The sequence below is a fragment of the Apteryx rowi genome, unplaced genomic scaffold, assembly GCF_003343035.1.
Source record: "Apteryx rowi isolate R43461 unplaced genomic scaffold, aptRow1 scaffold_3, whole genome shotgun sequence".
Taxonomy (NCBI): Eukaryota; Metazoa; Chordata; class Aves; order Apterygiformes; family Apterygidae; genus Apteryx; species Apteryx rowi.
The window spans coordinates 1,906,277-1,933,832 of record NW_020449418.1 but is presented as its reverse complement, the minus strand read 5'-3'; the positions used below and the strand labels follow the sequence as shown (position 1 = coordinate 1,933,832).

Genomic DNA, 27,556 nt, shown 5'->3' with positions numbered 1-27,556 from the left:
CGTACTGCAACTATGGCCCTGGCTGAGAAATACAATGTCATTGCTGGAAAAGCCACTTTCCCTTGAAGTTCAAAGACTGTCACTATCCAAGATAGTTGCAGGCAAAAATCTGGACGATTGTAAGAGCATCACAACCGTCGATTCCCTCCTCCTTTGGCGAGAAGCCCAGACAAAGGTTCCCACTGAGAGCTGTCAGCAGCATCAAGGGGTTCACTATGAAAAGGTAGTAGTTGTGTCTGCCCTCCTGGCTCCTTCATACCTTATGGCAGTTGTGGATAGAAGTTGTTCAAATATCCATCCTCATCCTCCAGTTCATCCCCATTCCACATCCTTCTCAGCTGCAAAGCTGTGATTATACCGAGGGACAAATGAAAGGAGCAATATTTGTTTTGCTGCAGTAGAGGACACTGCACGGCAAATTGTAGGAGAATTTCCACAACCTAGTGCAATTAAGTGAATGGGCAAATTCACACTTGTGGAGTTTAATTTTGTACTCCTGTAGTGCTTTCCTATGAAGTATGTGTGTGTCTGTGTGTACCCTTATGTGGGGGGAAAGATATCTTTTGTCCCAGGCCTTCTTCTGCTAGTCTGTCATGCCAGCTTGAATAACTACACACTCTTCTCTGGAATAACTTCTGTTTTGCACACATGTAAATTCACAGCCTAGCCCTGGATTGTCCCCTTTGTGCTGCCTGTTTCTCCACCTGCTTTTATAGTTTAATTATTCATTTTGATTGTAATACAGGGTAGCAAAGGTACCTGAAACACAACAGTTCAACTGCAGAATGCCCTTGGCAGCTGTAAATAATTTCTATTGAATCTAGGGTCAAATCTTCCTGGCTTTATTCAGAAAGAATTACCAGAGATTAACTGAACATTTTTGTCTGAGAAAGGGCTGTAGGATTCTGTCCTGAGACCAAGAAAACTCATGATTCTGGCATTACTGTTTGAAAACTATTATATTTCATTAGTCTTTCTTTTAAGAGGAGTTGAAATGGAAAAAGAGAGAGTATCATATATCTGCAATGTTTAACCTTTGTACAAAGCCTAATTAGTGAAGTTTTGATGTTTCTTTGGAGAAATGAAGCTTTAGTGAAGTGCTGATCGTTACGATGATGACGACAACAACAGAGATCGGGTGAAATTAGGATATTCTGAATTTCAGCTTCTTTCCTCCATTTTTCTAGCAGCCTGACTCCACACTCAGCAATGCACCTTTACCCATATAAAATGTCTCTCCTAGACTTTTTTGCAGGGTTTCTTTTTTATGAGCACAAAGTAATAACATTTAAAATTGCTCTCCGTGAATTCTTCCAGCTTCGTCCCCATTCTCTGTGGACCTGCTACGAACAGGATCTAGCGATTTTATTCCCTCTTGAGAGAACACAAAAAGTATCGGTGTCGAGCTGCAGAAAGGAGCCTGCTGAAACAAGCCCCACAGTCTAATTTCTCTCCCTCCCCCCGCTTTTGTTTGAATCCTGCTCCTGGCTGGACTCAGTATTGCACCTCGTCGGAAGGACAAGATCCTCCTCTGCTGGCCACGAGGAATACGGCACGGCAGGCGGCGAGGCCCTCGCCTCTGCTGCCCGCACGCATCCCGCACCCCGCACATCCCGCACCCTGCATCCCACACATCCTGCATCCCACACATCCTGCATCCCACCTCCCACATCCCGCAGCCCCTCATGGCCCAGACGAAAGGGCAAGCTGAAGCCCACAAGGGCAAGCTGGAGCCCGCAGGCGGGAAGGAGGCGAATGTTTCTCCCTGCCCTCTGCAGCACAGCCCTGCAGAAAGCTTGGTGCAAGGACCCAAACAGCCAAAATTTGGCCAACCAGCAAGAGCAAAAATGCTTCTGAATCAGGGCAGTCTGGCGAGCGGCCAGGTGGACCTCACAAGGGAGCAGAAAAATCTCCAAGGCACAAGGCCAGCCCTGCCTGGGGATTTTCCCCCCACAGCTCTACCAGTGTGGATGAGCCATCTGCAGCTTGTGACAGGTATGTGAAAGGGAAAAGCCCTAGAACAAGACAGGAAACTGGAACTTCAAAATAAAGATTAGGTTTAACTCTTCGACTTGGAACATAGCGTGCTCCGCGAAATGTACAGGGTGCTGTAGCCCRTTTGCTCCTAGTAACATCCGTTTTGTGGTGGTGGATAGAAGTCCTCTGGCAACCTGTTGTGTTTGGGACTCAGCTGCCCTAGAGGACAAGCCACTGCTTGCTCTGAAAGGTGTTACTGGAAACGTCTACATTTTCTAGGGCACCAGATTATTGCAACAGGACATTTAGGGTATCTGCCATCTTACAGGCAGCTCTGCTCATGGAGGGGTGCTTGGAAGCACAGGCTAGATGGGTAGTCAGCCTGGGATACTAGAAAAGAAAACAGTACAGCAAAGTGCTAGGTCTCTCTCCTTTCTTTTTTTTTTCTTGTTTTATAAGTTATCCTCCTAGGATAGTGTGAAACCATCACCTCTGTTCTACAGCTGGGGGAAACTGAGGCACAAGAGGGCATGATGCAGTCACCTCCCACACTTCTCAGGCTGAGCTGAAACCCTCTGAAATTCCCATGTGGAGCTAATGGCTGCCGTAAGTGTAGGGAAGGCTTAGCAACTTCACTGAAAACAAAAGTTTCTGCCCCCAAATCCTTTCCAACCCCATTAGGCAAATAGCACAAAGGGGCACCATAGAGACCTGAGGAGGGAAATGAAATATTTCTTGCTTCGTACTGTTGTTGTTTCTACTTCCTTATTCTTCTGTTTCATCTGTTCATCCAAAAGGGAGGTACACTCTCCATTTGGAGGGCTTGTTTGGTCTGCATTTATGGATGAACCATACCACTAGTTGTAAATGGGGCAATTAGACCCATCTGCTTATACAAGCTCCTCTGCACTGAGGATCTGTTAAAGGATCTGAAGAAGCCTGTACCTGCACTCAGCAGACATACACACCAGGACTAGAGCTTTTACAGCCTTCTTATTTACTATTATCTCTGCAGTCACTTACGAGGGGCAATTGTGTGAGTGCGTGTCCTGGCAGCTGCACCGGATTTAGCTGTACATCTGCGTGGCTCACTTAGCTGCACCTGGGAAGGGGCTGTGCTGAGCGGGCTGGGGTGCATCACTCCCACTGAAGTCAGTGGGAAGCGTAGAGCTGGCGTGTCTGTTCTGCCTGTCTCAAACACAAGAGGGACGCAAATATGCCTGAAGCAAATTCGTTTATACATTCCAGATAATATTCACAAGTGTGAATTCTGAGTTGTTTGTCCAGTTTCTTATTCATTCATTCTTGTTCACAATCAGTGTTTAGCTGTGAATGTCTTTCTTCTATATACCATTTCTTTATATAACGCACAACTAAACGATGCATATATTTACAGTTAATTGTATCTATAGCAATGCAGAGGTGCACATAATAACTGGGAGTGCGTAGACTGTCTTGAATACGTACGCTAATTTGTTTGGAATTATGTTTCCTTTCTACAAATTGTATGAGGGATGAAGAATAGCAGCTCCAAATCTACTTCCTTACACCCGTTGTTAGCATGTGTATTCTCATCACAGCCAGGTAATTCTGTCTGCAACTGTGGTTTAGAGCAAGAGGGAACGCAAGCTGAATTCTTCATGTGGGGATGAGTCCTGATGTGGAGTCAGTACATTTCCTTTCAGACAAGCCTCACTCACACTCTTCAAAGGCTGAGGGCTGTTTTCCTTCTTCCTCTGTTCCTTTTTGTCATTTGCCCTTGATCATGAGCCAAACAGGAAAGGCTGGAGTCCTGTTTTGGAGGTCGAACACATGGCATTTCCTCACAGGAAGTGCCAGAAATGCTATCCTCCATCCAAGCGTTGTTGACAGCCCTCCAGCTCGGAGGTCCGGATCCCACCAACGTAGCCACGCTTGGGCTCCCGGGCTGTGCCAGCACTCACTGACCTCTGCACTGCCATGCTGGAGCATGTCACAGCCACTTGCTTTTGCAGCAGGCTGGAGCACGGCCTGTGCCAGTATTTCAGAGAAGTGATATGAGATAAAGAGTCAAAGCATGGTCACTTATTAAGCAAAGAGGCAATTTAATTCATTCAGGACATGTTTTTGGAAAGCACTTAGGCCCTGCCACTAGGGCTGGGTGCTCAGAAAAGCTAGAGCTCCCCTGTAGGTTGTTCAGAGCAGTCAGCTTTTTAGATACTTTGATAATCTTCTAAAAGAGCACTTAAAAATCATGCTTTTTTGTTCAGCTCTGAAAAAGGTAAAGAGCTGACCTGGATGTCCAACACTGGGGCAAAAGGAAACCTGCCACCAGCTGTGTTGTAAACCGAGCTCCTGTTGTCTTTTGTTTTCAGAAACTGACTCTCTACCCTTCTTTATCCCATGCAGTCTTGCAGTTTCTTCTTCCTGGCTGACCTTCTGAATGGTAAGTGCATTTGATTTCTTCCATAAAAGTAAGTGCTGCATATGAAGTGCAGTGGTTGGCAACCTGGTTCATCAAGACCCTTAGCTAGTGCCTGGCACTGAGTTTTAATAACTTCATGCACAATTTTGTTGCACTTAAAATAAGGCACGTGATCCAACAGAGTCAGTTTGAATTTAGGCAAGTAAACCTTGCCTAAACGTACACCTCATGTACATGCCTTAGGTGCACCTTCAGATTTGCTTTCTCCCTCTCCCCGCATGGAGTCAGACCTTCCCGTGTGCTCTGCTGCAGTGCAGGGGACAACTCTGCATTGGGTCACAGCCAGGAGCATGTCTGGCACATTGAAGCACAGACTAGGGGAGCTGCTGTGGTACCGATTCGCAGCTGATCCTGGGGTAGTCAAAGCCAGGACTTCTCTGCCACTCTGTGGCCCCAGGTGCTCCATACAGCTTGAGGGATCAGCAGATGAGCAGGGTCTGACACAGGGGGTCACGGAGTCGGAGAGAAGTCGTCGTGCCAGGCTGCAAACCTCAGGCTGAAGAGGACGAGRAAAGAGCCTGAATGTGTGAGCTGGGCGTGAAAGCTGCGGGTCAAATACATGCAGGTTGATTTTTCCTTGCGGCGTACAACTAACTAGGGAACTTACTTATTGCTGCAAGGCTTTGTGGATGTCCAGAATGCAAGCAGATTCAAAAAGTATTTACCAGTTCGTGCAGGTAAAAATTATTGACAGCTATGTATATTAACACGTTGATAGCAGGAAAGGGAGTGATTTGGGGGGTAGAGTTGTAGTGGATGTTGTGTGAGGATGTGTAGATACAGTGTGAGGATTTGTACATCCTTAAGCAGCCTACCTGGTCCATGGGGAGAATTAAGGTTTTATTGCTAAGTTTAGTATTTTTGTGGGTAAGACCTGCTCTTTCTTTTCTTCATTTCAGTGGCTCTTAGATCTGAGCTTATAATTTATAACTAATAAAGTATTAAATTAATTTTACTTCTTTTCCTGCAACAAGAATGTGGCTTTTACCAGCCACTCACTATTCAACCATATTTCCATTCGTTTAATTAGCTTTCTGGCTTCCAGGTGAAATCTGGGAATCCAGCTGCCTCGAAGCTCATACAGCACTGCTTCTTTCCCCAAATCAATGTTATTCTTCTAATAAGATGTGTGTGGAAAACAAATTTCAGAATCATTCCTGTGTTTGAGCTCAGTATTTAGCTTGTGCAAATATTTGGTCACGCAGTCATGCACTTGGCTTCAGGCCGTGATCCTTTTGGCTGGAATTACCTTAGCACGGGCCTTGTGCAAAGCAGCCAACCTGCCTCTCCGCGGCGGAGCTCCCCTTTGGATTCAAGGCCTTTCGTAGCAAGTTCGTTCAATCCCTCCGTGTCCTTTGTGGTCCCTGGTTCTGCCCACGCTCCTCCTAGCTCCAGTCCCAGCCTGCGTGCAAGCTTCCTCCCCCCTCCTTGTTTACATATTCCCTCTGCTTTTTCCTCATGTCCCTGCACTGTCCCGCTTCCCTCTCTGCCGTGAGTCCCTCACCCCTTCCTCCTTCGGCTTGCATCGGCAGCCTTTGCGTGGCGCCCCGTCGTTCCAAGGGAAAGGCACTACAAAACTGCGGTGAAGTAGCAGACACCAAACTACCTGAAGGATTGCCAGCTTTGTTGTGGGTTGGTCTTGTTTCTTTTGCAGCTCCTCTGCAGAGTTGCAGATACCCCCAGCCAAGGCCCGTGTGGAAGGGCCAAAATACCACGATGTCTAGTCCCCGCAGAAGTAAATGAGAGACCTACCGTCATTTAAAGTATGGCCAGGATTTCAGCCTCATAAAATCGCTTTACGTTATTCTCAGAAAAAAAGTATTTAGAAAGGTTGTGAGAAAAATCCTACCGAAATTAGACCAGATGTCAGTCAGTCCCCAGAGGTTCTGGGAGCTTGAATAAAGGCTGGGTGCTTCGTGGCCGCCTTGATGTGCGTTTGCAATAGGCTTTAGCTTTGCCCATCACTCATCTTGACAACTGCAGTCCAACAAAGTTACCTCGCAATTCAGGTCGCTCAGATGGCATCCGAATGCATCATATTCCCACTTGGAACATTAGTCACGACTTGATCCAGTGAAGGTTTTGAAAACAGTGTGACTGCCAGTGTTGGGCTATCTATTCTCCCCGTAAGAGAGAGTCCGTGTAAGCTAATGAACAAGAGGATATTGATCAGAAATCCATTACTTGATTGACAGCTCTTGGCAATGTGAAAACCTGCAGATGAAAGCTCAAGCAGTTTAAAAGATCACCCAAACCTCAAAGCTGATTTGAAGCTTTAAAAGTCAATCCCTGCCTATCAATTATGGGGGGATTTTTTTTGTACTACACAGAGGAAAGTTATTCTTTGAAAATTTGCATGCAGGATGTCTAATTTAATTTCATGTAATAGTCACATTTCAGTGACAAATGTCAGATCACTTCTTTTTTAAGCATGTTAAGGTTTTCCAGCACTTACAAAGAATGAACACTCTGATTTAGTAATACGTTTAACTCAACCAGTGTATCAGACTTTGTGCGTTAATTATGTGCTCAGATAAAAAAAATGTTGTTTTTGCTTTACTAAACCTATGGCTTGTTATGAATAATTAAAAAAAATGGAATGGGAATACTTCTTAAATAAGAGATGTGGAAGCCAAATAGTTATTTAGTGTTGAAGCAGTGATAAATAGGAAGATACATTTCAGTTTGATGTCATGTATCCAAGTCAGGGCTTTCTGGTTTTTGTTTTTTACTGCTTCATGCTGCTGGGGAGGACACCGAGTAGCTGGAAGACGGGAACTATCACTCACACAGCTTGTAGTCGCTCTTTCATTTTCATAAGCCAAAAGGAGGGCAGCAATGGATACAGCAGGGACTGATGATTTCTCAGATTTGCTGCAGTCTTATGTCAGCTTGGGCAGGGTTTCCCAGGCAGGTGGCTCAGCTTTGCTGAGTCTCGGTATTCACAGCTGGGGCCAGGGCACCCAAAAGCGTTTGTTGATATTTTCCGAGCCCTCTTCACGTGCACCCTTAGCGCTGCAGCCTGGTCACAGAGCTTCGTCTGTAGGTAACAGTGGGACGCTGCGGTGGGGGGTTCAGTACGGTCCAGGCTGCAGGTCTGGACCCCGCTCGGTGCTCTCCACGAGGAAGGTGGTCTCCGCTCAGCTGCTCCGGCCGGCAGAGCCCTGTACACCTAGCTCTGGTGCGTGCTAGTCTTTCCCAAAACCTGCCTCTCTGGGGGTCATCTGCTCCTTAAGTGCAAAGGGGGCTTAGCACTCCTCCTCCTCCTGGAAGAGCTGTTGCAAAAGGGAATYGACACCAAAGCCCTCTATCCGCAAGCATTACCAGGCAACCGGCTTTTACCTCAGCGGTGCACTTAAAATAATAGCTGGTAGTGGGCCAGCAAGTAATCTAATAGGTGTCATTAATAAAAGGTTAGTCCGTTGCTAAGAAATGATGCTAACATAACAATTATAATGAAGTGTCATTGTCATTTCTTAACACCATGCTTGCGCTGGCTGGTTTAAAAATCTTGGTGGACGCTGCTACACCAAGTCAGCGTTTGTGTTCATTCAGAGCACTTATTTTTCCTCTGTCAGCTCAACCGAGTTCTCGCTGGCCTCTGTGCAGCGTGCTGGGCGTGTTTGCAGTGTGCCTTTGGCAGCTGTAAGTCCCCCATTCATCCTTCATAACTTTTAACAGGTATAGCCTTTATATAAAAAGGGCTACCCAGTCTCTCGGAATAGTTCTTTAAAGCATCTGCGGAATAAAAGCTAACATTCCCCACTAAGATTTTGAAAATAAACAGGGGAAACAAAATCAAACTCTTTCAACATAGTCCCTCGAACTGAAGTCAGCTTGCAAAATCGCCCCTCACACAAAGTGAGCTTGTGGGCTGCGTTTCAGGCAAAACCCTCTTTTTGTTTTCCTTTCTTAACTACATCACATTACATTTAATTTTGTTCACTGTGGACAATGTCCTTATCTTCCAGTGAGAGCCTTCTGTTCCTCAGCAAGGCACACACTTCTGCAACACTTGCACACTGTCGAGACTCAGCTCCTGTGGAAATAATGAGCTGAGGAAAAGGAGTCTTGACTTGACATAGCAATAAATGAGGTGAAACTTTCCTCTTTTTTTTTTTTTTTTTGGTGAGAAAGGAGAGTTGGCACGTAGAAAAAAAGAAGGAAAAAAAGACTGTTCTATTTTAATATGAAATATAAAACACCCATTGTACAAAAGTGGAATTTCTTTTTTTCAGAAGCAAAGAAAGAATAAAGATAAAGGCTGCAAGCGAATGAATGAGGAGAGAAAACTAAGATAATGTAGTCGATAATCAGTTCAAGGCAGAGCATTATCCGTAGGGCCATCGGTCCGGCCCTAGGGGAGAGCTTTTTAAAATGACGCTGTATGTAGTTTAGCTTTGCTCATTACCATAGCATGTCTTTGAAACACCCGAGTGGCTTCGACTGGCAGCAGACATACCTGTGGAAGGAGCAGCCAGCCCACTTTAATCAGCCTCCCCCCAAGCATCCGCTGGCGAAGCCGCCGGTGCGCCAGCGCTCGGCTCCCGGGGGGACGCTGCTCCCGGGAGGGCAGCCAGCGCGCTGCTGAGCAGCCTGCCAAGCTGGTGGGAGGCTGCAGACTGCGCTCAAGCAAGGGCTCTCTTTTCATCGCGTGGCCGCGCGCTGCCCGGCACAGCGGGGGCCTCGCTCCTAGAAGAGGGTTTCGTGGACTCGGAGCCACATTGGGATGTAGGCGCCTAACTGTTTAGGGCCCTCGCTCCCCAGGGACCTCTGCCAAAATGAAGTTCTGTGTCCCAAGAAGCGATAGGCAGCTACATACCTTTGAAGATCTTGCCTCACACCGCAATGGCAATGATCCTGGTAATCAAAGCCGTGAGACGAAGAAAACTTGTTATTCTTGTAGGAATCTAAATCTCCTTTCCTTATCACAACCTGTGCTGGTAGCAATCACCAGGGTCTTCTCCTGGTTCTTGCACTGAGTGCTGGGCTTGTGTTGCTCCGTGGCATGCAACAGTGAGGAATATCCACGTCCACAGGACTCCCAACCAGCCAAGGGCAAAAAAGCCACGTCCTCTCCAGGGCATCCCGGCTCCCATCACAGGAACCCAGCTGAGCAGCGATGATCCCAGTGCTCTCCAGTGCTCCTTGGCTGCAGCAGCAAAGCCAGAGCTGGGATGACCGATTTGCAGAGGCTGCCTTGCTGTGTACTGGGCAAACTCTGGCTGGATGAGCTCTGAGCTGCAGGCTTCGCGGTGCCAGCAAGGAAGAGCTAAGTTATGCCTTGTTTCCCCAAGGGGATTCGAGTTCTGGACCCACTGTTGCCATGGTGTCCCAAATGAACTCAAGGAAAAAAAGACTGGCCCTCCCAAGGAATGACTTTTTAATACCGTCTCTCTTTTTAACTGCATTTTAATTCTTCTGTGTTTCCAACCTCTTCTCACCCCTCCCTGCAGACCAGACTGATGACTATGAGTACTATGATGAGTACACCCAACCAGAAGAGGAACCCCTCCTCCAAAGCCAACATGCTGAGGATCCTGACTGGTTTGAGGAACTATTTGGCTTCAGTAGTGCTAGAAAAGGTATTAGTAACTCTGCACTTCTCAGGGGTGGGCAGGGAGGCGAGGAAGGGGTAAAATCCCAACACTGTATTTTCAGTGTGAATGTGGCAGGCCTCGTCTGCCAGCATGCTCTCGAAATGCCTGCATCAAAGGGATGAGTTAGGAGGATTGTTTGCAGTGTTCTCCTTCGTATTTCTCTTGTAAGGAGCCTGTGTTTTATCTCTGGGTTTCGCAAGATGGATTCTGATCATGCAGAACATTTCTGATTGCTACTACAAAAAACACAGACTTATTTGTCTATAGACACTGTAAGATGTAATTGCTGTTTTCACGGGATATATGTTCTGAATTTACACTGGGAACACAAATGTAGGGAAGGTGTGCTTTTTTTTTCTCTCTCTTTCTCTCTCAGTTGCAGGGTTCCTTTCTTTTCTTTCTCTATTTTGCCGTACTTCAGAGGAGCAGGAAGGSATCCTCAAAATTGCTCTGGGAACACAAAATAAGAGACAGGAAGTTGGTTATAACGTCTCCTAGGGTTATACTCTTGTGTAAAGAAAACAGAAGTGGTATGTAGCTGGCTTTGCTTGCCCCCAACACCAATTGCTCCTGGCAGCCTGGAGTGGAGTGGAGAGGTTTAGCACGGTATAAGGAACAGCACCCAAGTGACTCTTGGTAGGTGCCTGCTCCACTGGAGCTATAGCCAACCAGGGGTATTTTAGAGGATAATAGTGATAGATGGCTTTTCCAGGGGAGTTTTAGCAAGCCAAATCCAGCTACCTCCACACTCAGTATATGAAGACAGATGCCCAGGGCCAACTCTGGTTCTTAATGCATCTGCTTCTGCAACTGTTAGAGAAGCAAATCTTCCCTGGAGTGAAGGACTGAACTTACCCAGTTACAGCTCAGTCACCTCCTTGGGAAGGAAGCTGGGGAGGGAGCTCCAGACACAAAAGCATGAGCTGAAACAGCTTGCACTAAGCTCCGTATCAATTCACAGATGCTCCTGCAGTTGTTGAACTGAGGTGTAAGCACGGTGTGTGTTAGACTGGATGCTGTGCTCAGGAAAGGCAGCCTTTTGCACAGCACTGATAGGGCCTGTTAGTCAAAAAACATGAGAAGAGAAGGCAAGTGACAGAGGTGGAGAAGCTGAAAGTAAAGCTAAAAAAATCGCCGTCCTTGCCTCAACAGACCCCTGCTCCTCCAATCCCTGCAAGAACAATGGCTGGTGTGAAAAAATAGGAAGCCATTTCAGCTGCCACTGCCCCAAGCCGTACACTGGGTCTACGTGTGAGAAAGGTAACTGCTCCTTTTCCTAACTTATATTCCTTATCTTCATAACTAATGTTACTATTACTGCTCTATCCATGGAAACAAACACAGTGCTTTAGAAAAACATTTTTGCTGAGGTGAGGGTTTTGACAGCCCAATGTAGCCATGTCAATGGATCTTGAATCCAGCTCATGGTCTAGACCAGAGTTGTTTTAAAGCAGTTTCCAGTAAAATATACTGCAGGTGTTCAGAAAGCACATCTGCCCTGGTGTGGGCAGTGGTGAATTGCCTGTTGGTCTTACAGCCCTTTTGCTGTAGCTATTGTGAAAAAGAAGGAAAAGTTCCTGTCCACACTGCTACAGGGTCTAGCGAGACAGCCAAATGAAAACCCCCACGGCAAGTCGGGAGAAAGCATGTCTTTCCATGATCCCTGTAGAGCACAGCCCTCATGCACATACAAATGCTGATGAAGTATCTTGTTTTTTCTGTTTTATCTGGCCTCACCACAGTGCAAGACATGTGTCTGGAGAAGAGGTGTGTCAGAGGAGACTGCCTTATTACATTAACCTCACCTTATTTCCAGTGCAGCTGTAGTCATCCCTACAAATTGCCAGACTGTCACCAAGGTGAGCACAACCCCACCAGAAAGGGCTCCTATTTAGCTGGGCGCTGTGTGAATTGCAGTGGGGACTGTATTGCATTATGGCTGAGAGGTCGGTGGAGGGAGAGCATGTGTGACCCACAGCAGAGGGTTTATTTAGAGATTCATCCCTGCCCTAGTTGTTAAGCCTGAGTCTGCTACAGCTTCCAGCCCTGGGGATCAACACCCTAGCCCAAACATTCGTGTTTGATTTACAAGGTGGTGGTTCAGTCACTAGCAAAACCTATGGTGATAAGCATTTTACAGAGTTCATTCGAGGTTAAAGCTTACAGGCTAAATGGGAGTTTTCCCTAATTTCCATCAGATGTGTGAGTGGCTGCATAGCTTCTAGCAAAGTGACAAACCTGTTCTGTTTTCCATGTTGACAGCATCTTCACCATGCAGGCCAAACCCATGTAAAAATGGAGGTATCTGTATACGGCACAGAATCAGATCAAAATTCACCTGCAACTGTCCTGAACCGTTTAGAGGGAGATTCTGTGAAATTGGTATGTCACCACTCCAGGGAAAAAGGCTGGGGGCTAAATCTCCAGTTAGCCAAAGGTTGGCTTCTCCATGCAGTCAGATTGACTGACACCCTCACTGCACAAGGAACCTAACTATGCACCTGCGGCACTGGCCTCCTCGGTGAGAGTTTCAGAGGAATAGGCTGACTTCTGCAGCCAGCATCAGCAAAGGGGTTCAAAACAGTTCCTGTAATCCTATTTTCTGAATTGTGCTTCAGCTAGCTCCCACTAGAAAAGAATGAATGAGCACACATTTCCAGAGGTCCTATGTGACCCATGGGTAAGGAATGTCAGGGTTTCCTTAAAMACCAGAAAGCCAATGTAGGTAAGATTCATTCTGAGTTGTCTCTGACTCCCCAGGCTCAGGGGGGCAGCTGCTGGTACAGGGATGGGTGACTGAGGCCATCCTGACTCCCAGCCCGTGTGGAGTGTCTTATGCCTCTCTAGTGCCACACCACAGGCACCACACCCCCCACGCATTTCCAAGGTGCAGAACTTGTTTCATTCTCTTTTAAAAGTTTATTGCACTTCAAACAAACTCCATGTAAGATGAGTGCACCTCACTGCAGATGACCTTTCCTCCATCTGCCTACAGGTAAGGTCCACAACCCACAACCTTCCTTTTGGCACATCTATTCCCTTGTCATGATAGCAGTTCTGCACCCAGTTCTGGCTAAWCCTGCTGATACCATTTCTTGGACAGGTCACTGGGGGAGTTATCCTAGTTTTCAAAGACACCACTTAGCTATTAAGTCCTTACAATGCAAAGAAGTTTCAGGCATTTGAAGTCAGTCTGTCTTCAGGCTGGACAGATGTTGGGACATGATTCTTATTTCTGTCCTACCTAAGATAAAGGATATCATTGTGTGAACTGTTGGGTCCTATAGCTCTTCTGCTCCTCCATGAATTGAACAGTAGGACAAGGAGGGAAAGGAAGAGGAACTGCTTCAGGGAAGGAACAGCAGAAGAAACATTTTCATATCAGAATTTTCTTCTTACAGGACCAGATGATTGCTATGAAGAGGGCTCCTTCGAGTACAGAGGAAGAGTGAACCAAGCAGCAAATGGAAAGACATGCCTGCACTGGAATTCCCACATTCTCTTGGACTACTCTATTAATTCATTCATGAAGGATGCTGACTCTTACGGCATTGGTGAACATAACTTCTGCAGGTAATATTTTGAAAAAGCAACTGTAGAGGTCTCTGGTGAGGAAAGCAGTGAGTACAAATTGCTCCCACGGATTTGACAAGCGTAGGGAAGTCCTTAGGTGGTGTTAAGATCTCACATCTTTTGATACATTGCCTGTCTAAAACATACCAGGGTGTTATAGGAGCATTTCCTAAGTGACTGTACTGATTTGAGAATTCCAGAGGCTGCCATCATTTCCCTGAATTCCCTAGTTTTTCTTAAGGTTAAGATGAGTGTGGGGATAATGACAGAGCCCCTCTCTTTCCCCCCTCCCCCATCTCAGGCACCGTCTTTCTCAAAACTTATAAAAAAACTTATAAAAGAATATCTCTGAAAGGTTTGTTCTCATGCTGGAGCAGGAGGCTACTCTGCTAAACGTCCTCAGATCTGTAAGCCAGTTTCACGGAGATTTCCCAGTCTGGTTGGCTGATGCTGTCAACTGTTCCCTTCAGGAATCCTGATGGTGATGAAAAACCCTGGTGCTACATCAAAAAAAAAAACAAGGTGGAATGGGACTTCTGTGACATTTCACCCTGCTCAGGAACAGGTAGAGTGGAAAATTATAAGTAAGCTGTTTGGCAGTGTGGAGGTGCTCCAGCCCAGCAGGTGCCTTGAGCTGGAGTCACTGATACATTACTAGTCACTGCCACAAAATTGTGGCACCTTTATTATCTTGTTTTAAATAGCATTCCTGGAAGTTCTGCCCTGGCATAGGTGATTCCTGCAGTACTCCGAGTATTCAAGTTCAAAGCAGTCAAATTCAGCTTCAAGTTCCAGCTATTCTAAATGTCCCGTTAGGTGTACTGCACCATATACATCCAGAAGGGGAACCTGTTGAAGTTGCTCACTGTCTGAGAGCACCCCATACAGCAAGGCGAAATCACATGCCCACAGTATAGTAAATTGATGTTAGAGCTGGAACTTGCAGGACTTACCCTGAGGCTCTGGGATTTACCACTGGTGAGGAGCTAAATATCCAAAGGCATACTGGGAAACTACGAGAAGTATGAGTGAGTGGGGAGTGACTCAGCTCACATACTTCAGACTGACTTGTTTCTGGGCAGAGATAGATCTGACCAAGCCTAGATCTTTCAAGAGTCTTTAAAGATGTTTTTGYTTCTGTATCTGGGTCTGCCTATTGCCAGGTTTAGTCTAGGTCAGCAGACGGAAGAGGGATAGCACCCTTTTGGAGGATTCCCAACAGATCTTCCACATGAAGACCCTTTACTATATTCATTCAGATGTCAAAGAATTCAATGGTATTTCCATTTGGACTATTTTACCTAGGCAATGGGGTGCTAACAGAATAATTACTAGAGACAGAGTTTATGTCTAAAACATGGTATAGAGTTTTGCCAGATGGATAGATTATTCTTTTTTATTAGCTCTACTTTCTCATTTCCCAAACTATCACTCCTGATCGTCCCCATCATACCCATGAGTCCCCAGAAACAAATACCTTCTTCCACAGGTGCCAGTCATGCCTGCAGAATTGTAATGCAGCCAATTGTCCCAGTGACTGGGAGTCACCCCCTGTTACTTAACTCTCCAGGTCACAGTTTCCCAGTCTAATATAATCTCTGCATTACACATCCGCTGTCTCTCCCAATGCAGCTGAAGAGATGCCAGAGGCAACAGACAGCCCAGCTGTCCCACCTGGATCAAATGAAATATTCGAAACATGTGGACAACCAGAAAGTCAAAGGCCACTCAAGAGGATCTACGGTGGAGCCAAGACTAAAGCTGGCAAACATCCGTGGATGGTATCTCTGCAGAAAAAGACTTCAAGGAGGAGCAGGCATTTCTGTGGGGGAGTGCTAATTAAACCATGCTGGGTTCTTACTGCTGGACATTGCATTGAGTAGGTGGAAGTCCCATGTCTAGATAGCTAAACATAAAAAGAGAGACTGTCTGTTGAAGATGCCTTGAAATTTACAATCCAAATCATTGCTGGGAGTCAAATTAAAAGGAAAGCATACACACGAAAAAAATGAATATATACATGAAGCATATACATGAAACTCTACATATACTTTAAAATGGTACTTACTAGAACAACAAATTAAACTTACCTTCCTAATCACCTGAAGTGAGCTAAAAGAATAAAGAAGCTTTGCATTAGAGGGAAAGAGGAGTAATGTAACAAGGTTTTGCAAGGTATGAAAGAAGGGGTCCATGAAAACCTCAAGGGATATCAGGATATCATGAGTGACATCACACATTACATCATAATTAAGACCTCCAGAAAAACATGCTTTTTGCTTCCAATTGCTTATGTGTCTGTTAGCTTAGGATATTACATTTCAAGCTTCCTTGAGCTTTTTTGTTGAAGATGTGTTAGAAACTGCTAGCCTTGGAAATTGGTAAATTCCACTCTGGCCAACATTCTGGCATAGATGATTTTAAGTATGACGAGACAATTGCAAGTGATTATACTCCCCTGGCTCCATGAGTTATCACTCATCATCATAGCCACAGTAATAGACTGTGTGCACACTCCTACTCTGCTCTAAATGCAAAGAAAAGCATGTTCATGCAGCTTTAAACTCAGTACCCATCATGACTGCAACAAGTTAAAAGAGCACATATACAGGCCAACATCACGGCTTTCCTGACTAAGCCCTCTTATAACAACCTCTTGAAATCTTCTGCCCATGCTCTACAACAACAKGAAGCGGCTATCTTGACTTCCACATACTAAAGCAGTAGCTTATCACCACCCTGTTAGACAATGTCTGCATGTAATGCGCTTTACTCTTTTTGCAGACACTCAGCAGAATATCTCCAAGTGGTCCTTGGAAAGCAAGACCTCAAGAAGAGAGAGCCTCACGAGCAGATATTTGATGTGGAGAAGACCATTGTACATAACAAATACAAAGACAAGGATGGTGTACAATACAATGATATTGGTAAATCCTTTTTATTGAATATTCATGTGACTCACCTCTGACCTCAGTTGTTTGAAGCACTTCTCTTCAACTGAAGTCAGTGTAAAATTTCCATCTGATAATATATTCTGGAAATAATTAGGCCAAATTGTGACTTACATCCCTTGGATCTTTGGGATGGGAATCATGATGGCCAGGCAGAAGTCATGGTGTGGGAAGAGTAAAAAAATAGAGACAGGCCCAGCATGTAGTGCAAATAACATATCAGATATTTGTAGCCTTCACAGGGTTATGTTACAGACTGATAAGGACTAAAATTAATTATAAATATTTTTTTGTTGTTGTTTATCTTGTATCCAGCATTACTTAAGTTGAAGCCAGTTGATGGTCACTGTGCTGTGGAAACAAAGTATGTGAAAACAGTGTGTTTGCCTAACTTCCTCTTTCCTGTTGGGACTGACTGCTTCATTTCAGGATGGGGTGCCACAGAGACAGGTATTTGTGGGCTAGCTTGTCTTTGGTTGGTGCTTCCTTGGCAAGGTGGCCTGGCACCTTCAGTGACAATTCCTAGATCCAAATTTGGATCTAGGCACTCAGTGGAACCAAGATTTGGAATTCAAAATTAAAGACAACTAAGCCCTCTTAGGGAAATTAATCATTAACTGACATCTCCAACTGTCAGACCAACCAAACTTGTCAGAAAGTTCTGAAAAAAAACCACCCTTCACATTTTTTTGTTTGCCATCTGACACACCATGTCTTGGTTTCATCTGGAGCCAGCAACAGAAGCGAGAAAATATCAAGAGAGAGAGGCTATTGTATAGCTTATGTGTTTCAAAACAAGACCAAGAAAGATTGGAACTTTCACATGGTTTTCCAGCCCATTGGATCAGATAAAGCTTTTTAGAAGCAGCATCTGGATCTTCAGATGCACAGAAAATTTTTTTAAAAAAATCCAAAGCTTTTCAAGTTCAACCAGTGCTATCCAAAACCTTTCTTGCCCACAGTAAATCCTGAGGGGAGAAATTACTATGCTTAAAAAAAGATAATGGCAATTTTCTGAAAAATGCATTTTCTCATGTTCTGATTGATGTGTTGCTGTAAAGCAGCAGAAGGAAAATGTGTCACGGAGGCTACAGTAGGTGTCCTACTGCTTTGTGACTGATACAGCCAGATACGATACTTAGGACCAAATTCTCCTTTCTGATGTAACTCTCATTGAAGTCCACAAGAGACAAGTGTATTCATTTGATCAGAATGCACCAACAGAATTTAATGGACATTTTTTTTAAGTTCCAAATAAAAAGTCTCTTAAAAAGGGTATGGGGATTTTTTTTTTTCCAACAAAGAATATGAAGTACCCTGTTCGTGATCAAACTAGATAGTTCCTTCTTTTAGCAGAGCTATTATTAGAATTTCAGGAAATCACTGCAGAAATGGAATATTTCCTGAAACTCAAGTACAACCAAACTTATAAACCACCTTTAATTATCTACAGATGTAGTGTGTTGAAAATCTGGCTACTGCCTTTAGATGTCAAGTTATGTCTTTAGATTCACTATAATTAATCATTGCCTTTAAATATTGTACAATTTTCAGTTTTTATCTGTTTCATTAGTTTGCACATTAAAACAGCTAGTGGTACCACTCTGAGAAGTGCTGAACAGCTCTAAGTCCCCCGGSACCAATGGGAGCTGCACACCAGCACCTTTGAAAAGCAGAACGCCACCGACACACGCGGAGCTGATCTGAGCCAGATTCTGGGTGCCTGGTTTTGCTTTTGTTCAGGCAACAACCTCAGTGTCCTGAGTGAAGCTTCCAGGCTCCAACCATATTATTTCAGACAGACTAGCCCATGCATTCCCCCATCGCCACCCCCAGCTCCCCTTTCCCATCCAAATGGCAAAAAAGCTCATATTTTGAACAAAGACGACATATAACAGGATTGGGAGGAAGGTGACTCAATTTTTGGTGCACATCCTGTAGATGGAGAATCCCGTCAGCTGTTAGATGCCAACGTCAAGCTGATTTCGCAGAGGCAGTGCAATGCACGAAAAGCATATGATCACACGCTGGATGAAAGCATGTTCTGCGCAGGAAATCTTCGGAGGCCTGGAGTTGATTCTTGTCAGGTCTGTTGCTTTTTCTGTATTTGAACACTAATTTCTCATGTAAATAGTCAGGCAGTGCAGAGTAATAGCTTTGAAAGGTACTGCATATGTATCTGTTTCTCCCATCAGTATATTTCAACAGTCATCATCTTTCTTCAGTACAGTTTGAGATTTATATCCCTAGAGCTAATGTCATCCCTGTCAGCCACAGGCAGATCTATGGAAGCTAGAGACCTGCCTGGAAAAGTTTGGTTTCTGAGGCAGTTTGTCATAATAACTTGAAAATTTAGCTTTTTTTCCTCTCTATTCTATTACAGCCTCTGTTATCAGCAAAAATTCCAACTTGATTTTCACTATCAGAGCTAATACTTATAGGGGAAGTCAGGACTGATATTTCTTTTCATTACACTAGTGCAAATGTGAAGCAAGTTCATATTTACGCTGTTGTAAGACCGGGTAAGAGCTTGAACAATGCTTCCTGAGGTGCAAACTACCACTGCAAACATACTAAGCAATAGAAACCACCAATGAAACTGAAAAATGAGACCAATCAGCTCAGAATAAAGTTTTGTTGCTGTTATTTTGGGGGGTGTGGGTGGATATCAAGCACTTTCATTTATGCCTAGGATCACATCTTTAACTTTTGGAACTCAGGCCCTGAATGCCTGGTACTTCATGCCTGGGAAATTTAATGTGACCTTGTCAGATATATGTCACAAACTTAAACAAAACCTTACATCTAAGAAAGTCTAGTTTCATTTGACCTGATTCCAGAAGAATTGCAAGCATACTCAGGAACTGAGCAGCACCTGTTGGTACATCTGTTAGAAAAAACAAAAAAAATCACTCAAAGTCTTTTAATGAGGGAAGGGAATTCTTATACTGGTAAATGTTTTGCTTCACGTTTTGCACTTGTATTGCTTTTTCTCATCAGGGAGATTCTGGAGGCCCTCTAACTTGTGTACAAAATGGCTCCTACTATGTGTACGGCCTTGTGAGCTGGGGTGATCAGTGTGGGTTAAAAAACAAGCCAGGAGTCTACACCCAGGTGACAACATTTCTCAGTTGGATTAAATCCAAAATTCGGTACGAGTCAAGGTCACTTCATTAAGAGACAGCATTTGGAACGGCAAATGGTAAGCTTGAGAAATGTACTTATTTTTTAGTCTTCTCCCCAATCTCCTCTTCCTCAATCAAAAACTTTGCTGATGCTTCTCATGACCTTGATGAGGTATCCAATGTCACCATCTTGGAAAAGGCATTAGAGTGGTTACTAGAATGTTGATTACAGTCTTCCTGTTCGGGGGGTTTTGAAGTAAGCCATCTTTTGTAGGCAAAACAGAACAGAAACTAAAGCAACTCCAGTTCTTCCCCAAATCAGTCACAGCAACACTCAGTTTCCCATTTTGCTTTTCAAGTCTTTTTCCCTGAAAATTCTGCAGGCTCAGCTGCTRCCACCCTTTCCCTCTTCCCCTCACGTCCCCTGCTGAGGTGTTTTTACTACAGTCACTGGAATCTGACACATCAAAGCTATTGGTGTGTGCTCCCAACGTCAGTGGCATTTTGCAAATATATAAAATACATCATGCGCCTGTGTTTGCAAGACTGGAGCCATTGGAATAATCTGAAGAGGGAGGATCAGGCAGGAGAATTATTTTTAAAAGCCCTTCTGTAGAGCTAACAACCCTAAATTCCATCAGTGATGCATTCCAGATTGAAAAAGCAGGAAAAAAAAAACCACTAGCAGAAATATTCTCTTTACTTCTGATGAGAGGATTAGTCATTATGCTCCAGACCCACAATGATATATATGTGCTTAACTGCACTTCATACCAGTGAGACCTAGGGGCTTTTAAACTCCTTTGAAGAGTTGAATCTGAAGCTCTTGGATAATTCTTGGGTTTTTAGAAGGATTGCAGGTAGAATTGTGTATTTCTGACTAATGATTCTGCAACCCTAAAGGGAAATTTGGAAAATGGGATTCGTATTAAATCAGGACATAAAAATAGACATGCTTGCATGTGAAGAGTCAATTCATTAAAATAGTGATGTCTCTTTCATCTGAGTTCTAGGAGTTACAACCTTCTCTGAGCAGCTACCTAATCTATCAATAGCTACTCCTACTGCAATAATTTCTAACAAACTAATTCTGATTTTTTGCATCAGAAGATTTGAAAAAGACTGAAGAGCTAACTGTGGTCTGAATACACACTGTAAATCGAGAACAAMCTCTCCGGTGTCCGTTAAAAGACATGACCTCGGTTAGTCAATGATAACTTTGCTTCCACTGGCCCTTGTCTTGTTCATCTGTTAAGCCACCTAAATCGTGCTTTTGTATCCTCTTAAGTCAATGGTACCAATAATCCAGGAACATAAAAGTCTCCAAAGATGACAAGTATGGAATCAGATTCATTTGATTTATTCAGTACAAATGATTTTATATTCTACCAATCAGGTTCATTCATCTGTAGTACAAAGCTGAGTCTGCCAGTCATCTAGTATTAATTTCATTTACAGCTTTAAATAAATACCAGACTCTGTAATACATACGGTGATAAATAACAAAGTATCCACACAAAAATAGAAAGATCAGGTTTAAGTTGTAATGTGTAGGTTGCTTTTTAAAACAAAACATTCGTAGATGCCATGTATTTTGCTTCCCAGAAAACTGGAAAAGCTAAAGCATTTGCAGGACAAGCCGGAAAAGAAATAATTGTTTTGTGTCATGTTTCTGCTTACTTCTTATACAGCTGCATTTTCCTTCTCTTCACTTGCAGAATTTCTGAAGCATCAGGGTTGACTGTGACTTGCTGATATCCTTCTGTCTCCAACTGGTCCTGTAAGATCAAACCCAACTAAACTGTGAGGACAGCCAGTAGACAGGAGAAGGTTTTAATTGTTTTATTATTCTGTAAAAATATTTACAAATTAAAAATTAACTCAACTGGCAAACAAATGGGCAAAATCTGAATTACTGCTCTGCACTGAACAAACCTCTACCATGAAAACATGCAAATAACTGACTCATTCATGTAAGTTAGATACTACAAGTATCCAAGGACAGAATGTGCTCAAGTCCTAATTTCTAGAGCAAACCAGCAAACACCTGATTTCCACATGGATAACGCACCTGTAGATTTCCCTGGGACTATCAGATCTTAACCACATGTAGGGCTTAAGAAGATATTGTCTGCAGTCTCTACTGTCTGTATTAGTCAACCATAGTTATAATTCATTTCCTGAGTAACTTTTCAGATGGGGGAGTAAATCAGGGATATGTCCTGTTTCTCTTGGGCTGGCTTATTGTTTGGCTTGTTCCCAGAGTTAAAACTTAAATGAAACAAGTATTTAAAGTGCAGAGCTTCTCTTTTATTGTAACTTTTATTGTAACTTAATGCTTCCTAACAGGAGGGGCTACAAGGTCCCCCTATGGACTTTTGCTCTCTTGTACTGGGATGTTGCAGCCTAGGACCCACACCTGTGGAGGTGAGGCAGAAGGAAAACCTGGAAAATCCCAGCTTGTAATTTCTTGCAGCTTGGGAGGGACGGGGTGGAGGAGGCTGGAGTATTGCCCTTCACAAAAAGCCTGCCACAGCAATTGACATTATGCTGGTAGGCGTCTACACTGAGCTTGTCGATACAGCTGTCAGTAGAGATTACATGGCAACATGTGTCTTACAGAAATTAGGAAAAGAGACAGGGAGTTGTATAGGGAGTTCCTTCCACCTCCACTTCTGCTCTCTGTGGAGATACTAGGATGTCTAGAGATATGAAGACATCCATGAGCTAAGAGCAATACATCCCAAAATATTACTAAATCCTATCCTGTGGCATCAACAGCCAGTACAGTGCTGAACTCCCTAGAGGAGCTCCTTCAAATTAAGGTTTAGACACATCCACAGAACTCAGTGAGGGAAGTATATATATTCTGTTTAAATAATGGGGAGAACTGTAGGCTCCAGGGAGCATTCAAAAGCATTAAATGGGACGTGTGCCTGCCTGCCTTCTGGTGAGCAGTGCTGTTGGGATTTGTGAGAAGAATGGTTTACTCTACTTACAACTCCAGGTTCATACTGAGCAGAAGCACCCTGCAATTCCATTCCCTGAGCATATGCCAGCTCAGCAGCTCTTCTTGCCATTTCAACTTTGTAAGAACCTGGGGGAGTCCAGCCAATGCCTTTGATCCAGTTCAAGTCAGACTTGTATTTGACCTGAGAGAATGAAACATATACCAGTGTGTATTATTTCATTTGGCTCTCAAACTGCATGCTCTGGATCTTCAGGAGAGTGCATATCAAGAGCAACAGGCTCAATAATAAACCAATTGTTCATTCTCAGCAAACAGACTTTAGTCCTTTTAAGAATGCAATTTTGTTGCTAGGTAAAGTCTGCAAAACATATTGCCACAGACAGCTCCTAGCCCTCGAATGGACAGTTCTGCTCAGCTATACTTACATCACTCTGCAGCTTGTAGGCCTGCTTTGCATGCTTCACATTTAGCTGCTCAGGATCACAAGTGTATTGGTGAAGGGGCTGCCTGTAGTTAACATTGCTGGCAAGCTGCTGGCTTCTCTTAGCATGGAGGAATCCCGGCTGGTTAAGGTGACTCTTGAACTGCACCCTGTTTTGGGCATACCCACTCCTGTATTGGTTGTCACTCTGGAGCTTCCCCACTTTGAGGACATGCCTGATTTTGGGATCATCATTTGCACTGCGGAATCCAATCTGCTGACCTTTATCTCTCAGGAAAGCCTCTCTGTATTTGTACTGCAGGAGGAGTAGAGAGGAAAATCTCATTTTCAGATTCAGATTACATTCAAATTCCATTATGGAATAACTTACCCTCCCCTAGCTATCAGTGCTTCCTGTAGTGCACAGAGACCAAGGGTTTGTCTGATACCAAACTGTATCACTTAATCTAACATGACACTCTAGGATAAGGACCTCTGTGCTAATTGTTAAAGGAGTGGAAAGATCAGGGATCCCCAAATACTCATCTCTTGAAAGCAGCCACAGTTCCTCTTATTCTTGTACTGTCTGGTGTACACAATAAACGGCTCAAGCAATGAAGCTCTTCCATCTTCAGCATTCCTGCCAACTGCAATCTCATGTGTTCAAAGGTGACCCACTCTAATCAAGCTCATGCTTTGACTATTCATAGTCTAGTTTACTTAAGTATATCATAATATACCTCTTTCCCAAGAATAGAGCTTTGAAATGAAACACACCAATCTGTTTTTGAATATTATTAATGGGAACCTATAGTTGGAAATCTTTGCGCTTACCAGCATTTGGTTTAACCAGGTCACCAGTTCTCCCAAACTAGACTATAAGGTTCACTTATGCCAGAATTTACCCATTTTTATGGGGTGGGGGTGTCATGGGAAGAGGGTTGGGAAGTGTTTGAAATAAAATAATTCTTACATCACTAGCAATCTCTCTTGAAGCCTTTGCTGTCTGGAATGGGATGGCGTCAATCCTAAAATCATAGCCAGATGCCCTTGTCTGTTCCCAAGATGTTTTATACACTTTCTGTGTTGAAAAGAAAAGAACAAAATAGTCACTTCCCCCTGCAGTTTCTTAAATGTAGTCCCATGACTGCAATAATAAATGTTTTATCCTACTGGGTTTATTTGTATCAAGAGTCATCAGTACCATCTCCAAGGTTTTGATCCACTTCTATAGCACAACTTCTTTTCTGTTCTCCATAATGATAAAATGTCTCATCTGAAAAGTGCCACCAGGGTTTCTTTTTGTACTTGAATGTGGTTGTTTTTTATTTGATTTAATTTCTATTAGAAACCGCAATGCATCAGTCACATCAATATTGCATTGATATTGCCCTTATTCTCTCTTTTGATGCATCTATTTGTAGTGTCTTGGGTTTCATGGCATCATAATTTCAATACCAGCTATTTCAAGCTTTTCTAGTGTTTCCTATCTGAATCCCCAGCCACATGTGGCTTCATTAACTCATCTGGAATAACAGCTACTTTAACATATTCAATGTGACTTTGAGGCTATGAAATACATTCACATCCTGAATAGAAATTGCTCTAGATTTGCTTCTTCTTCCATTAGTAGTATTCTTACAATAACTTCTAATTTGCTGTTCCCATTACACAGTCACTGTATCTTAGCTGACACTTCTAGTTCTCCCTTTCAGGTTTTATTCATTTGTTTTCTTAACACTTTGGTTCATCCCTTCTGCGGTTTGTGACCATATGAAAACCAGCACAAAGTCAACTTCACGTTTGAAAAGGTGTTCTTGTGTTTCACTGATGGGTAGTGCTAGGTAGTGGTTAATTTGAATGTAAACTGAGATGGCAAAAGTCCTGCATGAACTAGTAGAACAGTCCACACAGAAGCTATGTAAGTATTACTGTAAGCCCTGCTAACGAGTCTAGGGCTGATCCTGTATTCATGTGCATATTCACTCTTTTTATTTTTTTCCACTATGGCTTCAAAGAATGTAAATCTTAGTTGTTTCTTTCAGCTCTAGAGCACCTCCTACACAAACCAGGAACTCAAAGAATTTTTCAAACTAAGGTCACTCTGACTCCACAGTTAAAGAAGACAGGGAACAAAAAGTAGGGATAGACAACATGCCTCTGTCTGGAGTAGTGTGGAAGCAGAGCCCTTTAAAACAATCCCACTTACTGATACGGTTGCATCTGTGTTGATGACCCCTGTGTCTAAGGAAACAGTTTAAAATAAATTGTTGCAGCCTCATGAAGTTAGATTGCATAGTCAAGGAAAGGGATGGATTATTTTCTCCTCCCCCACCCAAATGGAAGTTCATGGATTTAAATTTGTAACTAACTATAGCTAGACTGAAAGACTGAAATGCTTGATAGCTTCCTGCCCTAGAAAGCAGAATTGATTCTCAAAAGGAAAAAAAAAAAACAACAAAAAACAATAAACTTTTCCTAATCCCGCCAGCTCAGACCTAGCTACATGTTGGCTGTCTGCAACCTCTCACTTTTTCAGGCAGCAAAGAACTTAGGGTCTACACATACAGGAAAGTTTTTGCATTTCCAAGCAAGTTTGTTTTCCTTAAATGAGCATTACCAACCCTGAGGTAAAAGGCTCTGTTACTTACATCGCTGATTTGAAGTGCATTCTGGCGGGCTCGAATAAAATCTGGGTGATCGGGAGGCAGGGTGTACCTGTGCCTGGCTTCGGGGTCTCCAGCCTTGTACAGCCTCTGGGGGAGTCAAAAGTCATTGAATACAAGTGATAGTGGAAGCAAGGCTGAGGTCAAATCATTGAAGTGCAACAAAAGTTAAGATCATTTATAGTAAAATCAAACCTACGTCACTGCACTGGAGATAGCTATTTTTAGCATGAACCAGATCTGGAGAGTCAACCACAGCAGTGAACTTCAAATTTTCTGGCTTCTGACGGTACTTTGTCTGCAAGGGATGCGGGGGAAGACAACAACAACAACAAAATCCAAGAGGTTTACGTTAGACAGAGATAAACCAGGATTCCAAATATGTGATAACTAGAGTAAAACATAAAAATCACCTTCTTGAGGCCACAGTATTAAAAAAATACTATTCTGCTTTAGTCTGAGTTGCTTTTTCAGCTAGGAAGCAGGGATGCCACTATATCACTTCAGTGGTGCCGAGGCACCAGACTTATTTTGTCTGTGAAAGTAGGGTTTTACATTGAAAATTCACATGTGAAAAGCTCTCAAACACTATGCTTAGGACAGCTCATAATTCTTCTTCATTAATACAGGATACTGAACAGGCTCATGCCCCCTTCAATGTGATTGTCAATGCCGTGTATTTCTATATCACTTCCATAATCACCTGCTTAGAATTTCATAATAGAATTTACTGCATTTATTTATTGCTACATATTTTGTTTACACTCTTGTGTTTCATTCAGAACGGAAAATATTCAGCAGGTGCCACGCAGTGGACTTGTATATCCCATACTGCTTCATGGTAACTTGGACCTTGTATAAACAGGCTTCTGCATCAAAAGGAAACGATAAGCTACATTCGTAAGTGTCATGTAACGAGGAGCCTTGATGGTAAACAATTCCTACAGATGTGCTATCCCATGAAAGATTTATCAGTTACCTCGCTGATGAGCTCTCCAGCCCTCTTTACACTTTCTATCTGCGGAGATCTCAGAGCCATCCAACCAACCCCTTTCATGAAGTTCAGGTCTGATTTGTAGCGATGCTGTTAAAAATGAAAATCGCTAGCTATCAGTTTTGCATCCACAGCTATTAAGGTTTTTAAAAAGACTTCCTGATTCATATTAACGTTTCGAGGTTTTTCATTTGCCATGCATATATCACGCCATAAAGCCAAACTGTTTGCATTTGTTCACTCCACCAGGAATTAAATAATGTATCATATGCAAGTTACAAGAGGAGGCCCCACAAGTGAATTAGTATGACTCAAAGCAGTAAGTAATAACCTGTTTGTACTGAGCGTAAAAGAACCCCTTTTGAAATAATTTTCTGAGGTGAATTCAAGCCAGGAATACTAATTATTTTAGCTGGTGCACGCTTCCTCATTAACCCCATTTCTAAGAGGAGACCATTACTCTGTTCTACCCACATTAAAGGCTTGCTCTACCTCCTGATTCAGTAAGGAAAAAACAAGATATACCCAATAAAAGGTGAAAGACAGTAAAGCACCCCTTCCTCCAACAATTCTGACTTCTTCAGAGTGACAGTGGATCGTTGTGTGACTTTAACCCGATCACTTAGCTTTTCAGAGTCTCAAACTCTCTATATGCAAGATGCAGATAACAAACGGCTGGCTCTAAGAGGTGCTCTACATTGCTCTTACTAGACAGTGATGAGATCAGACAAAACCATCTTGATCATTTCTCTGGATTCCTAACCTGTCCCTAAAGGCAGCAGACCAAGCCCTGAGGTTCTTATTCATTTCCTAT

At 43.4% G+C, this 27,556-nt stretch overlaps 2 protein-coding genes across 3 annotated transcripts in view; one reads left to right on the top strand and one right to left on the bottom strand.

Moving 5' to 3' along the window:
• The first annotated feature begins 1,970 nt into the window (after window positions 1-1,970).
• Window positions 1,971-19,742, top strand: HABP2 (hyaluronan binding protein 2). The gene is given in 14 exon segments (XM_026069667.1): window positions 1,971-1,995; window positions 4,112-4,143; window positions 4,366-4,402; window positions 9,898-10,026; window positions 11,194-11,301; window positions 11,784-11,900; window positions 12,304-12,423; window positions 13,443-13,614; window positions 14,085-14,179; window positions 15,247-15,493; window positions 16,399-16,541; window positions 16,881-17,015; window positions 18,507-18,652; window positions 19,566-19,742. Coding segments are annotated over 14 exon segments (1,683 nt in total).
• Window positions 19,743-21,030: 1,288 nt separating this feature from the next.
• NRAP (nebulin related anchoring protein) overlaps window positions 21,031-27,556 on the bottom strand; it is a 54,153-nt gene continuing 47,627 nt past the window's right edge. The window contains exons 36-42 of one of the 2 annotated variants that reach the window (XM_026069719.1): window positions 26,728-26,832; window positions 25,948-26,046; window positions 25,734-25,838; window positions 24,056-24,163; window positions 23,087-23,398; window positions 22,690-22,842; window positions 21,031-21,468 (exon numbers count right to left, since the gene is read on the bottom strand). In XM_026069719.1, the coding sequence (XP_025925504.1) occupies window positions 21,367-21,468; window positions 22,690-22,842; window positions 23,087-23,398; window positions 24,056-24,163; window positions 25,734-25,838; window positions 25,948-26,046; window positions 26,728-26,832 (984 nt within the window). In that variant the 3' untranslated portion in view covers window positions 21,031-21,366. The remainder of the gene's footprint in view (window positions 21,469-22,689; window positions 22,843-23,086; window positions 23,399-24,055; window positions 24,164-25,733; window positions 25,839-25,947; window positions 26,047-26,727; window positions 26,833-27,556) is intronic. The other variant, XM_026069720.1, reaches the window with a different exon arrangement.